This window comes from Drosophila guanche, unplaced genomic scaffold (genome assembly GCF_900245975.1).
Source record: "Drosophila guanche unplaced genomic scaffold, DGUA_6, whole genome shotgun sequence".
In the NCBI taxonomy this organism is placed as follows: domain Eukaryota; kingdom Metazoa; phylum Arthropoda; class Insecta; order Diptera; family Drosophilidae; genus Drosophila; species Drosophila guanche.
Window position 1 is genome coordinate 6,664,657 of NW_022995746.1, and position 17,664 is coordinate 6,682,320.

Consider the following 17,664-nt stretch of genomic DNA (forward strand, 5'->3'; position numbering starts at 1 on the left):
TAATTACGAGCGCTCCCTATAAATGTGTATATCCAATTTGAAGCACAACGACAATTGAAATCCAATGAATATTTCAATTTATTATTTTATTAATATTTTAAGATTTGCCAAATTGATTTCATTAAAATCCCATAAAACTCCTCCTGGAAGAGTACAAAAAAGTGAGCAACAGAGCAAAACCAAAGAGCACAACAGTAGGGTGTTGGGAACGAAACACGACCAAGAGGAAAGCTGAAATGGGAAATTGTTGGCCAAAAAGTTTCTTCCTTTCCTGTGTGTCTGTAGCATTTTTTCTTTCAACTTTTCGTGGTGTGTCTCTTATTTTGGCAGTCGGTGTACCAGTACGTGGCTGCTGTCAGCACTGAAAATGACAAAATATGTTCCGTGCATAAATTCATTCGTGTCGGCCCCCAACTTCAACCGCCTTTCAATGCTGTCTAATCAGGCGGAAAAACATGCACGTTAAACATTTTCCACACTGATGGAAATTCGCACTTTTAATTGAGATTGGAAAAGGTGCGAAGCGGCGGCTCTAATTGGTTATCTCTTTGGTGGGAGCTGGGACAGGTGGGAGGTGGAACAGGAAACACGCCTGAGAAAAGCGAATGGCTAGGGTTTGGGGGAAATGGGAAACGAGTGGCGGAAAACGGATTTCTAGACGAGTGAGCGACTGATTGAAAAATTTCACAAGGACGCGACGAGAGGATGGAGCATGGAGGAGCCTCAATTCATGCAAATTTTCTCAGAGATAAAATCAGAGCTGTGGGTAGAGAGACCAAAGCAAAGCAGGTTGAGCTGTTGCCATTCAAGTCATGATTGCAATTTATTATAACTGAGCTGTAAACAAATACACGCACGAGAGGAGAGTAGCTGCAGCTTCATCCAGGCAGAGTGTTCAAGAAGGAAAGCGGTTATTGTCGCGACAACTGAGGAAACAGGTGGCAGGAGGCGAAGCTCGTGGCTCCATGCGAGCGAGGGAGCTGCTGTAGCCTGCACTCACATGTTCAGTTACCATGGGAAATTACACGAATGGAATGGCAGCAAACACACATCGAAAGAGGGAGAGAGCGATGTAGGGTGAAGGAGAGTAGAAATAACATAATGTTGTTGACACACTGCAAGGGCACGGGCACAGACATGCACAGGGGGGAGAAGAACGAGCGGCAGTCAACTAGAAGCGGAAGCGGAAGTAGCAACATGGCGACTGTTGAGCAGAAGAGAGAAAAGTCGAGGCGAGGCAAGACTGCCAACTGATTGCGATAGGTGGAGAAATGGAGACAGCGACAGCAGACGCAGACGCAGACTTGGCAGCCAAATGATTAATTTCAACAAGCTGCCACAAACTGTTGATGGAACAGGCAGCAGCTCAGCAGCAAGACTCCACTGTAGTCAAGATTCTCTGCACTCGGTAGTACGTGTCCTGTGCTCAGAGAGTTTATTGACTGAATGTGTGTCTGTGCGGCAAATGCAAACTTCGAACACGACAGAGAGAGCGAGAGACACGACGGCGTTGATTTTGCGCTTGAGAATTTAATGAACCACAAAATAACACAAAATTCGTTTAAACCCATTGCTGGTCCTACCCAAATGTGCCATTTGCCACTCTGATCAGATTTCGAAAAATTCTCATTTTCGTTTTGCCTAATCCCTGGAATGGCAAAGGCTTGTCGTGCCCAACAAAAAAAATACTCAGCGTTGCCCAGAGAGATGCCCAGAGATATATGCAGAGCCATCCAAAGATAGAAATTCATGTCCAGCTCTGTCGTAAGTTGTTTGGTTGTAGCTGTGTGAAGGAACCAACGAAAATAAGTGCTAACTGGAACAGAGATCAAATAACCCAATAGCAGCCCCCAACCCACACACACACACACACACACACACACACACACACACACAGACAGAGAGAGAGTGTAGAGTTCAAATGCCAAAACATTTTCTGGTGAACATTTCGTGAATGGACATGGCAGTGGACAGGCAGGTCCTACCGCTCTCTCTGCTTCTGTATTTGATTTGCGGTTGTGCATCCATTTCACTGCAAATGAAGCAAACGAGCCGTGCGGTCATTAGATGTCCAACCCCCCCACCAGCGCACTGGACTGCTTGGACTGCTTGGACTGCTTTGCCTGCTTGGACTGCTTGCTGCTCCCGCTCGTAAATATTGTCCGCACATTAAAGCGTTGAGTACTAAATTCTGCTCAATTTCCTGCCCACCGTAACATCATTAATGTGCCACTGCTGGCGGAAATTTTAATTAGAGCGGACACGTGGGGGCGGCACCAAAGGTAAGAGCTCAAATGCATGCGACAAAGTTTACGCCCAAGGTGCACCGCAGCGCGCTTCATTTAACTTTTTAGGGCAAAACACAACTTGACACGCGTGCACCCAAGTTGCCAGTCAGGCAGGCTTGCCGCTTGCCGCTTGCCTCTTGTGGCGTATGCGTAATCTGTATTGTTTGCCCCTAAGCATCCGGCATCAGGCAGCGTGCAGCTGCAACGCGATGACTTGATAAATATTTCCATTGGCGGCAACATCATCAACAACTTGCAAGAACAACAGGAAGAGAAACAGCCTCCTGCTGCTGCTGCAGGAGGAAGTGGCAGCGGCGGCGGCATGCCAGGAGAATTTAATAAGGAAATTCTCCTGCTCCTACTCTTTGTTCTTGGCAAAAATAAGTTTTAATTAGACGTCACTGCAGCGCCAAAAGTTTTCTCACTGCGGCTCAAGCGGCGTATGCGTGATGTCAGCGGGTGGGGGATAAGACTCCCCGCGCCCTTTCGGCTCATCTCTGACTCGCGACTCGCGACTCGCGACTCGCGAGAGAGAGCGAACTTTAATCAAAACTTGTGTTTCCTTTGCAATTATGCGACAAGAAGTCACACAGAACAAACGACAGACAGACACTGCTGCGTGCCGTTTGCCGCTGCCTCTTGCCGTGCCACATGCCTCCGCCTATCACCTGTAATTAAGCGGAGCGAACAGTTTTAAGCTGGCAGATGCAATGCATCATTAATGCACACTCGCTCGTACAGCCTGCCACATGCCACACACACGCAGACCTTCCCGCTTCCCATCTCAGAATTGTCGGGCAAAATGTGCGTGTCCTCAACGCCACGAATGGCCTATGAAGGGGTTGCCGGCAAACTGGCAGGGCAATGGCAGGGAAATTGTCAGGAAAATGGAAAAAAAATATGCCAGCTAATAGCTCCTTTTATGCGCCACCACTTCATGGCTGCTGTGCTCCGCTTTTTGGCTACACTCCGCTCTGGTTTTTGGCTCCTTGGCTGTGCCCTCACGTAGGCGGCATAAAATTGTGCGCTGTTGCTGGTGGCTCCCGGAACGTTTGCCGTGATTATTATGCGAAGGGTCGAAGCGGCGGCGGTACTCGTAATTTCATTAAAATTTTATTAGCTCAATATGAGGCTCGGGTTCGCGTAGCAGAACTCCAAAGTGTGTGTGTGCGGGGAAAGGGCAGGGCCGTGCCCAGTCTCAGGTTTTGATTTGAGCAAATGAAATTATCACCTATGCCAGGGTCATGAACATAAAACCAGCAAACCAGGCAGAGAGCCAGTCAGCCAAAGCCTCTTACTTTTAAGTACTTTAACAGTCGAGGAGGAGTTGAGCCAGAGCCAGAGGTGGAGGTTTAGGTGGAGGTGGAGGCCGACCCCGAGTCATTCTCTGCTTCCGACTGAGTACTGGTCCTGCAGCCTGACTAGCCCAGCTGATAAGTCATTCAATTTTCTCATGGCCAATGCCACAATTTTACATTTTTCGTTATTTTGCTATTAATTTTCAAGCTCAAAGGTTGTGCGGGATCGGGAAGGGCGAAACACGTATCACATATCACAAAAGCCGCAAAATCCTTGCCATTGGCTTTGGTTAAGCCGAGACACACACACACACACACAGGTACAAGTATGTTGGGCCGGCCGTGTGTGTGCCCTTTATGTTTTCTTGATTGAGTTTCACCTTTTGCATATGAAATTCAATTTAATCAGGCAGCAACATGGCCTGACTGGCACACACACACACACACACACACCCAGTGACACACAAACACTGGCACACTGATAATGCCAGGCAATAATAATGAAGTCCTTTTGTTGTTCAACATTTTCAACAACAACACAAATTTGCTTTTGCTTTCGCTGTCGCTTTTTCGGGATACGCAAGTGTGTGTGTGTGTGTGTGTGTGTGTGTGTGCGTGTGTGTGTGTGTGTGTGTGTGTGTGTGTGTGTGTGTGTGTGTGGGGCCAACCTCAATAATGTTTTCACTTGGAAATCAATAAATACAAATAACATATATTTGATGAAGGCAAACGAAAGGCAGGAGCAGGAGCAGCAGGCAGGCGCAGCAGTTGCCTCGGGATGCGGGCTAAAAAGCAGCGCCCGGCCCTGCGCCACAGCGCCACATTGGCCGAGTGCCAGGCTCTCTCTTGACAGCCATAAACTGGCAAATTGTATGCAAATAAAACACACAACAAACGCAAACGCAATGCCGCAAGACAAGCCACGAGGCAGCCCCTGCCCCTCGTCGCTGCAAACCCCAAAGTGGAAAACCAACAAACAGCTGAAGCGATAGAACTGCTGATGCTGCTGCAACACTGTGGCAGCCACCATAAAACACAGCCAAGCCAAGTCGCAGAAGAACAATGAGTGTGGGGGAGCGGACAAAGTTTTTATTAACTCTTTGGCTGACAATGACCGCTGCGCTCGGGCTGCTCGTTTGAGATTTTGTTATATTGTCATTGGTCCTTTTGCGGCAATTGGCAGAGACTTAAGGCCAAGAAAAAGGAAAGACACAACGAAAGCAAAGTCCAAGTCCAAGTACAAGTCGAGGACTTTGTGGCACAACAACTTGTTGTCGTTGACTGTTGGTCAAATGCAAATCCATTGACTTCGAGCAACAACTTTTGCAGATGATCAAAGTCAGGGCAGGACAAGCACCAGAAATAGGCAGAGGACAAGGAGCAGTCCCAGTTCAGGGATTTTTTGTCACAGTTTCTTAGCCATGAATTGTGTCTGGGGTTTCGGTTTCTCTTTCTCTCTCCGTCAGCTTGTTGTTTTCCTCATTTTGCGACTGCCCAACTGGTGGACAATAAGGCCGAAAACAATCGTATTGATTTAGGCCCCAGATTGGCTCTGCCTCATCCCTGCTCTGGCTCTGCCTCTCGACATATGTTACACATGCCGTAAGCTCGGTCTTGCCACTGTGCGGAGGGGGTTTCGTATGTATTTAGTTGAAGCCTCCACTCGACTCTCGACTCGTCTGGGCAAGGTCTGTTCTGTTCTGTTCTGTTCTGTCTGCTCGAATTTAATCGCATTTAGCTCATTTAGCGGCAAATTGAATTTGCCATGCCCCGGCACACCTCTCCCGAGCGCTGAATAGGCCCCGCCGAAAATGAGAAATTCAATTAAAATCAAATTTGTACAGGCTATCGGGTCGAGGGAGGTTCGCCTTTAAACAGATTTCAGCTACAATTTCGTCACTTTAATGCCGCAAAAAGCAAACAGAAAGCGACACCAGAAACGAAAACGAAACCCAAAATCGAAGCGCACAAAGGAAGAGGGGGAGGTGGAGCAGATTCTGCCTGGCAAAATAAATAGGCAAAAATAATTGAGCTGCTGCTGCTGCTGCTGGTGCCATCAACGCATCATCCATCCCATGGCTCCAATCGCACCAATTCGAGTCTCAGTCATCGACAGCAAAGGACACGAGATAATCGCCACGAAAACTGCCACAACATTTCGGGGCTTCTGCTATTTTTTTCCCCACCAATTTCGGGGCTCCTTCTATTTGCTCTCACACAATTTTCGGCACTCCTGCTATATTTTGCTCGCTCTTAGAAACATTTTTGCCGCTCCACCAAGTTTGGTTTGTCCCTGATTAGCTTTGCTGCAGAGTCCTAGAGTCCGAGAGTGTCCTGGCGGGCATTGGCAGCGTCATTCCGGTTGGTAAAGTCGTTGGCCAAAGCCTTTGACCAGACTTCCCTCAGTCTTTGCTTTTTGTGGTGATAATTAGGCCTGAGGCAAAGGCGAAACCTCAATGTTCTAGCACAGACTCAAAGATGATTTATGATGCATGCCCCGTGCTCCATGCTGGAGTTCATGGCGCGTTAATTTATTACATGCTGCCCCCAAAGGGGATTGCTGGATTGGATTTGCTGTCTTGTACCGAGCTGGCAGTTGCCCGAGCTACCACATCTAATGCCTGCAAATCGTTTAATTATGTGAGTTTTAGCCAGCAATCCCAGCATTCCGTTGAATATTTTGCGACAAACGGCAACTGCTAAATGGAAAGCGAGAGAGTGGCATTGGATGGGGTGCTGTTGCCCCATGCGGTTGCAGCACAAAGTCGTCTTCATTCACTCTGCTGATGCTGCTGCTGCTGCTGATGTTCGGCGAAGCGGCCACTTCGAGTGCACTGAAGTGTGTTTGGCAGTAGCAAGGGGCAGGGGCAAGGGCAGGCAGTTCCCATTGCAGCTGCTGGCCAGCGAAATGATCAATTGATTTGCATTCCCCGCATCGCCAGGCAGCAGACGCTTAAAGCCAGCGCTGGCAGCAGGAGCAGGACTGGACTCTGGGCTTAACCCTTAACCCTATGTGGGCCCAAGGGCAGTGGGAAACCAAAACTAAGAGCGGCAAATGTAGGCAGTGATTTTGTGTAGCATAGAATTTAGAGATCGTTAGAGAATGAGGCAGAGAGTTTCAACAAAGGGGAAGTAATTCAAATAAAGTCTACCTGCATGTGGAGCTGCTTTATGGACATCCCAAGTGCTGCCCTTGACCCAAGTCCAGTCGAGGAACTTCCCCCAATTGCAGCTGCAATCTTACCGATACCGAGCAGAGTGGCCTGCCTCAACCTTGGAGCTACTTTTGTGCTGTAATAATTTCTTTTTGATTGTCCATAAACATCTTTGAGTGAAGTACTCTGCTTTGGGGTTTTTCGATCAGCGACCTACGTGGGTTAAGCCGAGTGGCAAGTGTCTGACTGCCACCCACACACAGACTCCTCCACGTACTGCTGCCATGTGGCAAGCAAAACAGCTCGCTGGGGAACTGTAAATCACGTCGAGCGCAGAGCGCAAATTGGTTAGTGAAACACATAAACCAAGCGGCGCACATTCATCAGGGAGAGCAAAGGAGCATGAAGCGGGGCAGATGGAGGGACTGCCACACACACACACACGCACACATGAGTTGGCAGACTAAATTCGCGCTTTTGAAAAATGAAAAGCACACACACACTTACAGAGAGAAAGAACTACTCACACACACATGGAGAAATTGTGAAAGTTTCAGCGCTGTAAATGTAATCTCTGAAGCTGGAAGATGGCAAAAGCAGAGCTTGTGTCTGTGTCTCCGTAGCATTGGCATAGAAATCATATTATCCTTAGGTGGAATTAGTTGTTACACTCCGGTTCCATACGCTGCCAGGAAGTGCCTCTGCCCCTGCTAAAGCTCTTTCGCCTTTAACTTATTTTACTTGCTGCACAAATTGAAGGAAAATACACATCCTGCAGCATGTTCCTCCATCACGCTACCCCAGCTAAGCAGCAGAATGGCAGCAAATTAAATTTTCCCATGGCCGCTCGCACCGATCGAAGTGAGAGAAATTGCAAAAAATAATCATAAATATTGCATGCAACTTGCAGCACGGCGCAGTATGCAGCTCTTTGCCTGCCGCCGCTGCTTTTTTTTTGCCGATTAAGCGGCACAAAATGTGAGTGCAGCGGGGGGGAGGAGCAGACGCGGCTCTACGCTTAAGTAAACGCCTCGTGGGCTGCACAAAAGCTAAGCCCCAAAATGCGCACAAGCCGCTTCGTGTCATTCGCAGTAGGTAAGGCAGGGGGATGGCAGATAAAGCAGGACAAGTTGGTAAAGCAGGGGGATGGCAGGTAAAGCAGTAGGACCAGGGGGAAGCAGGCGAAGCAGTGCGGTGCCAAGTGAAAATGAGGAGCCATTGCTGCCATATTTACACGGCACTCCATTTCTATGGCCACAGCCACAAGGATGGAAATGAGGATGAGCAGTTGAGAGAATGTGCCGTTGGCAGGGAATATTCTAAAAAGCTTCGTGTGAAAATAATTTCACGCCGGAAAACAAGGTTAAAGAAGGTGTTTATCCCCCCTTTCCCCCCTGCAGAATGAAACGCTTAAAGCGTTTTCAGCACATTTAAGGTAGAACAGTTTCTCCATCATCAGCAGCAGCAACCATTTATTCCTCTATCTCTTTATCCGCTGGCCAGACTCTCTTTTCTCACTCTGTTCTCTCTGCCTTTTACATGGTGAAAATTAAAAGTTAAATGCGCAAAGTCAATAAAAAAGACAGCGATACTAACAAATGGAGAATGCAAAAATGGATGGCAAATGGATGGAAAATAGCAAAGTGGGAAATGCAAGGCGCAAGTGGGGAAGTGGTGCAAGTGGGAACTGTGGCAGTTGAGAAATCCTTTAATGCCCTTCGTATTTGCATGGCAAGTGGAGCAGCAGGGCGGTGGGTGCAGACAATGGCATCACTTCCTACCCACCAACATTTTTTGTGTGTCTTTTGTGCGGCAATTGCGACGCCAACTGTTTGCCGAGAGATAAAAAGTTGGTGGGGAACGGGGGCGAAGAGTACGCGACAAATGCCGACTAATAAAATGCACTTGCAGCAGGAGGCAGGAGTAGGTAGGAGAGTGCCAGAAGCAGGAGGAGGAAGTTTGGAGCTGAGAGCTCGGAACTGGCAGCTTTGAATCGTTTACTTTTTGTCTTTGACGGCTGAGTGGCTGCGTTTGCTTTACTAATTGATGCACTAGGCACCGAGCAGCGCCTTGTATGCTTTTCAATTACCAGGACTCACAATCCAATCCAAGGCTCAGGCTCAGGCATCTCCGTCCAGCCCAGCCCAGGCCAGGCCAGTGAGACTCTTTGTCACAGTGTCCGCCTCCCCCAAATGTGCATGAATGAAGCTGTCCGCTTATCAATGCGGCTGATTAAACTGTCAATGCCGAAGGGGAGGCATTCAATTCGAGAGTGCAGCAGATAGGATAAATGAATGGATGCTCTGAGAGAGCTTTGGCTGGGCCAGTGGCAGTGGCAGTGGCAGTGGCTGTGGCAAAACCAAAAATCAATCGAGGCAAAAATATGCAAAGCGTTTTTTAATTAAATTTTGAAGATCTTGCCCGATGGGACCGGTGCCACAGGGCTAAGCTCGGATGAAAATTAAATAGAGAAAACGCATTCAGGCATGGATTATAGAGCCAGTAGGCAGGGCAAGCAGTGCAGGAGGGCTGGAAGGAGGACAAGCAGTGCAAGAGGGCAGGGGAATGGGCAGCCAGAGAACGAACAAAAGAACGAACGGGCGGAGGGCGGAGGGATTCCACAGTTGTTCAGATTTTTGTTTGTATTATTTTTTTAATTGCCATTGCAGCATCCAACAGCCAGCAACCAGCTCCCAGCACTCATTAAAGCGATAAATTGTACAATGCAAATGAAAATTTCAATTTCATTTTAATTTCCAGCTACCACACAAGAGGGACATGGCCCAAGGGAGGGGTAGTGCGGCGGGGTAGAGTAAAAAATGGGAAATTAGTTTTGAACACTTTTCGCACTTGCAAACATTATGTCCGACCATTGCAGAGTCGCTCTGAATGGACACACAGGACAATAGCAGTGTATATTCGAGCAGAAGGTAACGATAGGCCAATTAAACAGACAAATTCTCTAACTAAGGCACTCTTCTGTGGTCTGTAAACAATATATATATAAAGCACATTAATTTTGCATCAAATACCAACCGCATTCCATCTCATTCTCTGCATTCTCTGGCTGCCTTCATCGATCATCGAAATGGTTGAAAGTTTTACTGAAAAGTTTATTTTTGCACTCGATAAAACTATGCGACAAACTGACAATTTTTGAATGCATTTTGCATGAGACAAAAATAAGTTTGTGGAACTGAATGAGTAGATTAATAAATTCCTCATACTTAGAATTTGCAATTTTCACACAACAAATATATTTTGTAATTGAAATAATTTAAATAAATATCCCACACTTTGACTCACCTTCTCGCTGCATTTACCTTTCACGAGAAGGACTAGGACTAGCAGGAGTTGCAGTGGAAGGAGCTCTGTTGTTGGAGCAAACATTGGGCTATGGCCACTTGCTTTTAGCACTAATTAGTCAATTTATGTTCAATTTGCTAATTTGTCGATGCTGTGCTGTAACTATGGATGCAGGATGCAGGATTCAGGATGCAATGAGTATGCATTGAACATATGCCTACATATCCTGCAAGCTGGCCGCAGGCGCATGATTAATATTTAATTGCATTATCCAGAGTGCAATCCAAACTTCTATCTCTCTCTACCACTCTCTCAGTGTGTATTTACATTGGACCATGGCATGGAACGAAGGCAAATTAAATTAACATTTATATATTGGTCCTTCAACCAGAGAGGGATAGGGACAGAGAGTCATAAATTGCATCCGCTGGCTGCCCTGATGGGTTTACCACCAACCGGAATTCAATCAGCCAGCCAGCCCAGAACTGGGAATCGAATGGAATAGTTTCCATTAGCTAGAAAAACCCCCCCAACCATACAAATAGTCAAACATAAATATCAACAGAAAAGCAGAAACTGAACGAGGGGGAGAGTCAGTCGGAGAGCTCCCCCCCAAAGCCATTGAAAACATATCAAGCAGCAGCTGCGGCATCGATGACGCAGATGAAAAGCAGCAAACAAAATGAATGACAGTCAGAAGTCTGCGGACACCGTTTATCTGCGGGGTCTTTCCAAATTACACCTGACGTTTATGTGAACTGTTAAACGTCACACCAGCAGCAGCTGTTCTCCGAGCAAAAGATTTCTTGTGCTGGCCAAAGGTAAGGTATAAAAGAGCTCCACTGGCAATGAAATTTATCACAGTCTCACTTACACTTTGAACTTGAAAACAACACAGAAAACAACACTGAAATATGCGTTTCTACATCTTGATTGTGCTCTTTGCGTTGGTTGCTGTGGCAGCTGCTCAGGGCAGGCGTCACCAGAGAGGACAGGGACAGGGACAGGCATTGGGCAGACCACAAGGCAGACCGCAGGGTCCAGCCCAGCAGGGCGGAGGACGACGACCACAATGGGGTCTACCATGCAATGGCAACAGCACAACGACTGAGGCAAGCAGCAGCACTGAAGCAGGAAGCACCACAGAAACAGGCAGCAGCAGCACCACTGAAGCCAGCAGCACCACGGAGGCTGCCTCTTCCTAGGAAGTTACTCCTTGAAGCCTCTTCCTGGGTTGTTCCTCCTCGCAGCCAATCTAAAAACCATCTTTTGGCTGACTTCAAAGCCCCTCCAACATGATATTAATAAAAGTTTTCCTTGCAAGAAGTGAATCTTCGTCACATGTTCCTCCTTTTTTGTGCCACGACAGATCTCGCACAAGACACTTGCATTATGTAGTCTGTGCTGTGATGGATGGTAGGGAGACTCGCCAGAGTGGGAGTGTGGCAAGTGTGGCAAGTGTGGGACTCCTGGGACTGGGTTTATTCGAAAAGGAAATCGAAATGTAACTTGTTCAGTGCTGCTGCAAGGCCGCCACGCGGCTGACAGCCAGCGGCCATGAGCGAGGGAGACTCATCGTTCGTTTTGTGCCAGTGACACCCAATGGAGGGGAGGGAGCAGCAGTTGGAGCAGCATCAGCAGCAGTCGGCACGAACTGCACAAAAGCAGAATCAAAATCCCGTGTAAAAAGCAAATCCCGGCCCCGGCTGCTCCACAGGCTCTTTAAGCCGCATCAAAGGATGCTGCAGTGCCAGCGATTTTTATAGCTCCACATCCACATGCGAGCTCTTGCCTTTATCCAGCTCTTTGCTGGCTGCAATTATGTCACAAGAAAGGATGCAGGATGGGGGACATAAAGAACAAGCTAAACACTTTATTTATGCACTCCCGCCTGGTCGTTTGTCTTGAAAGTTCTCGCATTAAACGAACAGAGTTTTGCGCCCCAAACTATGTGCAATGAAAATGAGTTTTCACCCAACGACAAAAACTCTATGAACAGCCACTGAACAGCGGCTGGGTAGAGGCTGCCAAAGGTCGGCAACAGTTGGCTTGCTCCAGCCTTGCTCATGGAAAAGGATGTGTTCGAAATTCCTCGCATTCTCGAGGGCAGATTTGCTGCCTGCCGACAAGAGTTCAGGCTTATCCCAAACGGGACGCTGTCATTGCCATTGCCATGAAACTGTCCGCTGGATTCGGGACTTTAAGCGCCTTAAGAGCCAGTCATTGATGTTGTTGGGCCTTTAATATCTCTGAGGCAGAAATAGATCAAAAGTCAGGCCCAAATACAAGAAACTACTGGACAGAGGACAACGGACAACGGACAACGGACAGAGGACACCCGATGGGGGCATGGGTGGCACATTTTTATTGGTCATTAGTGCGAGCCTCTATCGGCATTCGTAAGCATTTACACATCGTTAAACTTTCATTTCCGGCAAATTAAGCGCATTTTATGTACCTTCTGGACGGGCACCCAAGCACCCAGCCCTGCCTCTGCTGTAGGTCGGGGTCTTACCCATTCGTTGGCGGTGTCAGCAAAACGCTTACCCCACATCTGGACGACCACAACAAACAGCTCGGCGGACAGGGCTGTGTGTGTGTCCTGATGTGTTGATTGTGACCCTCGAAGCCTCATATCCTGGGTCTTGGGCATATTTAATGGAGAGGCAAGCAAGCAAGCAAGCAAGCAAGCAAAATGTTGGCGACGCCTCCGGGCGTTTCCTTTGTGTTTGCCTTTCAATCGAAAGTCAATAGCAAGGACTCTTGCCGTCAGCCCGGGTTGGGGGTCTATAAAAGCGTTGACCAAACCGCTGTCCAGCGACCGTTCATCATGTCATTCTGGGCCGTCAGTCGCGGCTTGACGCCACCGTCAAAGGTGGCGCCCATGCTGAATCCGAATCAGCGGCAGTTCCTCGAGGATGAGATGCGCTACCGCGAGAAACTGAAGCTCATGGCACGCGGCGATGCCATGGATGAGGTTTATGTGCGCAAACAGGAGACGGTGGACGATCCGCTGGAGCTGGACAAGCACGATTCCTTCTATCAGACCACCAAGAGTCTGCTGGTGCTGTTCCAGATCATGGGCGTGATGCCCATCCATCGCAATCCGCCAGTGAAGAATCTGCCGCGAACGGGCTACTCCTGGGGCTCCAAGCAGGTCATGTGGGCCATTTTCATCTACAGCTGCCAGACGACGGTGGTGGTGCTGGTGCTGCGGGAGCGTGTCAAGAAGTTCGTGACCAGCCCGGACAAACGCTTCGACGAGGCCATCTACAATGTGATCTTCATCAGTTTGTTGTTCACGAACTTTCTGCTGCCGGTGGCCAGCTGGCGGCATGGGCCCCAGGTGGCCATATTCAAGAATATGTGGACCAACTATCAGTACAAGTTCTTCAAGACAACGGGCAGCCCGATTGTGTTCCCCAATCTGTATCCGCTGACCTGGTCGCTGTGCATCTTCTCGTGGGTGCTCAGCATTGCCATCAATCTCTCGCAGTACTTCCTGCAGCCGGACTTTCGGCTGTGGTACACCTTCGCCTACTATCCCATCATTGCGATGCTGAACTGCTTCTGCAGCCTGTGGTACATCAACTGCAATGCCTTTGGCACCGCCAGTCGAGCGCTGTCCGACGCACTGCAGACGACCATTCGCGGGGAGAAGCCCGCCCAGAAGCTCACGGAATATCGCCATTTGTGGGTGGATCTCAGTCACATGATGCAGCAGCTGGGACGTGCCTACTCGAACATGTACGGCATGTACTGCCTCGTCATCTTCTTCACCACGATCATCGCCACCTACGGCAGCATCAGCGAGATCCTCGATCATGGCGCCACCTACAAGGAGGTGGGCCTCTTCGTCATCGTCTTCTACTGCATGGGTCTGCTGTACATCATCTGCAATGAGGCGCACTACGCCTCGCGCAAGGTGGGCCTGGACTTTCAGACCAAGTTGCTCAACATCAATCTGACATCGGTGGATGCGGCCACGCAGAAGGAGGTCGAGATGCTGCTGGTGGCCATCAACAAGAATCCGCCCATCATGAATCTCGATGGCTATGCCAACATCAATCGGGAGCTCATCACCACCAACATTACATTTATGGCCACGTATCTGGTGGTGCTGCTGCAGTTCAAGATCACCGAGCAGCGGCGCACACAATCACAGGCGGCATAGAGATCTCCCAGCAAAAACTTACTTTCAAGCAGCAAATAAAAAAAATGCCACTGAAGAGTGGGAAACATAATTGAGTGGGTTTGAGTACTTCCATGTGGTTCGTGGTGGTTGCTGGGAAATACTTCCATGTAAAGCAAAGTAACACATCGATCTAGTAGGCCATTCGATTTGCCGTCTAAAAAGTTTTGACACAATTCATAAAATTCCAACTCTGATTTTAGTTGTAATCAGTATTTTGTAGTGTTCGTTTCTCCTTGATTATTTTCCATAAATTTTGTTGTTGCAAATGTGACAGTGGCTGGCCGTTCTCATCACGAGCAGTAGATTGTGTGAAGCACGACTGGCAAGCTATTGCCTCTGCAGGCACTTCCTCGCCTAGAGACTTCGAGTACCAGGTATACAAATAGTCAAAGTTGAAGCAACAAGAAAATTTACAGACAATTTTAATAAACATTCCTTTAATCAGCTCAAATGTACAATTCGGCGAAAGATGGCAACATTTTCGTGCAAGAATTTTCTTGTGGGAATTCCAAAAGCGCAACTGCGGTCAAAATTCCAATCCAAGTAAACTACAGCCTAATTTTCGCCTCGAGAAAAGAACACTCAAAAATTTTCCAATTTGCAGCACAGCATAATTAAACTCATTCACGAAACAGCAGAAAAAATAGTCTTAGAATTGGAGAGATTATCGAAAAGCAAAGAAAGACGAGGAAAAAACGCAATGGCTGGAAGGCGATTTATTAGAAATAACATATACTCGGGCAACAAAGCTATCAAAATGCACATCCCACCGGTAAGTCTCCAAATAAAATATGAGGCAGATTGCTAATAACACCGATTGAAATTCAGACAACGGCAGCCTAGACCATCTTGAGCCAATCGATGGAAGCTCCATGCGGATCGGGACAGCCTAGTGCGCCAGGAGGAGAGCAACACTGGCACGTTGGATCGGCTTGCATCACAATGACTCGATCGAGTGGTCAAAGGGTTGCCTTACGTGCTTCACACGAGCTACTGCACGTGAAGAGAACGGCCAGCCACTGTCACATTTGCAACAATAAAATTCATTACAAATAACCACAGAAGGTGCAACAACAATAAACCAAAAATGCTAAATTCGGAAGATAAAAATACACCCCCAAAAAAATTAACTTCATGGATTTCGAGATTTAATTATAATTTAATAAATAAGCTCTTACATAAAATATTTGCAAAGCTAAATGCTATGACACCAATGCATCGTTGTGGGTCCCTTGCGTCTAGTGCTATCTCTGTCTTGCATTCGGCTGTAAACGGAACGAGAGATGTAAACAGAAAGAAAAGAATTGCGGTACACATTATGCGTAGTTGCTCAGTTCTTTGCTTGCATAGTGATGGCAAAGAGTTGCGATCAATCGGAACCTCTCATTATATTTTTGCGCTTTTCAGCACATTATCGTAGTTTCGTGACTATTGGCTCAAACTATCATCACTAATGACAAACAAAACAAAGCGCGTAGAAATAATGCTTGAGGAAAAAGCAAACTAATTACTTAAAATGCGCAAAACAACTACCTTAAGCCCATTGCAGTTTTGTCGAGGATAATTTGTGGATTCCTGGTGGCCATGGAGTACACGAGCAGATCTTTGAGGCGCGCCAGTCAAATATTTGTATTGACATTTGATTTATATTCCAAATTCTCAGTTTTTTTATGGAAAATGTGCCACCGACGCAAGCAGGACTACAGCGGCAACACGTACCTGGGCATCCAGCTGGGCACGCAGCTTTGCAAGGCCGTGATTTTGGATGCGCAAATGAAGGTCACGTTTGAGGCGAAAATCAACTACGACGTGGATCTGCCAGAGTTCAAGACATCGGGTGGCGTCCTCACCGATGCGAAGCCCGTCGAGAGTCTCGCTAATCCCGTCATGTGGGTCAAGGCGTTGGACATGCTGCTGAACTGCCTCAGCGGGCAGGGCGCGGATCTGCACTCGGTGGTGGCCATCGGGGGAGCGGGCCAGCAGCATGGCTGCGTCTTCTGGTCGGACATTGGACTGCGGCGTTTGTGCAATCTCAATCCGATACTGCGGCTCCACGAGCAGCTCAACGCTGCAGCCTTCGAGCTGACGCGCACGCCCCTTTGGATGGACGGATCGGCGCACACGCAGGCCTTCGAAATGGAGCAGCAGCTAGGCGGCACTGTTGAACTGGCAGCCATCACGGGCTCGCGTGCCTATGCACGGTTCACGGGGCCACAGATACGCAAGGTCTACCAGCAGTGCCCGGAGCACTACGATCGCACGCCGCGGATATCGCTGGTGAGCAGCTTTCTCTCCTCGCTTCTGGTGGGCGGCGTGGCCTCAATTGAATTTTGCGACGGTTCGGGCATGAATCTGCTGGACATTAACCGCCGCAAGTGGTCCGAGAAGTGCCTGGAGGCGTGTGCGCCCGGCCTGGGCCGTCGTCTGATGCAGCCCATCGCATCGTCGCGGCTGCAGGGCCGCGTGGCCGACTACTACGTGAAGCGCTGGAACTTCCGGCCCGACTGCATGGTGGTGCCGGCCATTGGCATTGTCGCTTCACGATACGTGGGCATGCTGCTGGAGAAGGATCTGCTGGTGCTCTCGCTGGACATCAGCGACACCATGCTGCTGCATCTGGGCGAAGTGAGTCACAAAATGGACGAGGGCCACGTGCTGTGTCACCCCACCATTCCCAACGAGCACCTCGGGCTGCTGTGCTTTCGCAACGGTTCGGGTGTGCGGCAGGGCTTTTGCGACGAGCTGGTCGACGGCGACTGGGAACGCTTCAATGCGATGCTCGACTCCACGCCCATGGGCAACGGCGGCAACGTGGCGCTGCACTTCGTCGAGAGAGAGCTCATACCGCAGGCCAAGGGCACGCTGCGTTGGGACTCTCGCCTGAATGCCAGATCCAAAGAGGCGCTGCGCGGCATCGAGAAGTTCGATCATCCAGAGACGGAGGCGCGCGCTCTGATCGAGGGCCAGATGATGCACCATCGCGCCATAGCGCAGGATTTGGGCTTCCAGTTCGGCCCCAAGACCATGATCGTGATGGCGGGCCCTGACTCGAGTAATCGCAGCATTCTGCAGATCGTGGCCGATGTCTTCAATGCCCCCGTCTACGAGAAGCTTGGCCCCGGAGCGTGTCTCCTGGGCTGCGCCTATCGCGCGCGCTACGCCTTCTACGAGCACCGCGAGGCCAGCTGCAGCTGTCGCCACTGCCGCAGGAGCCGTCCGACCAAGCAGAGCTTTGGCGAGTTCTTCCGCCAGCTGCCCAGGGATCTGCGGCTCGTGGCCCAGCCACAGCCAGGCTGTGAGGCCATCTATGCGCCGCTCATCGTGCGCTGCATGAACATGGGCCGGCTGCTGGCGGCCAGCACCACCATACACGACAGTCACATAGTCATGGAGACGTGACAAGAGTCCAACAACTACCAACT

The 17,664-nt window shown here is 49.1% G+C and overlaps 2 protein-coding genes across 2 annotated transcripts; both read left to right on the plus strand.

The window, feature by feature from the left end:
• The first annotated feature begins 1,629 nt into the window (after window positions 1-1,629).
• On the plus strand, window positions 1,630-17,656 carry LOC117582354 (xylulose kinase). Its single transcript, XM_034270010.1, has 3 exons — window positions 1,630-1,634; window positions 7,342-7,348; window positions 15,906-17,656. The coding sequence occupies exon 3, from the start codon at window positions 15,920-15,922 to the stop codon at window positions 17,639-17,641; it is 1,722 nt and encodes a 573-aa protein (XP_034125901.1). The 5' UTR covers window positions 1,630-1,634; window positions 7,342-7,348; window positions 15,906-15,919; the 3' UTR covers window positions 17,642-17,656.
• On the plus strand, window positions 12,878-14,181 carry LOC117582355 (gustatory and odorant receptor 21a). The gene is given in 2 exon segments (XM_034270011.1): window positions 12,878-14,029; window positions 14,031-14,181. Coding segments are annotated over 2 exon segments (1,212 nt in total). The 3' UTR covers window positions 14,091-14,181.
• Window positions 17,657-17,664: the final 8 nt, after the last annotated feature.

Excerpts from the sequence above, each read along its gene's own strand:
- LOC117582354 (XM_034270010.1), top strand. The coding sequence starts at position 15,920 with ATGTGCCACCGACGCAAGCAGGACTACAGCGGCAACACGTACCTGGGC.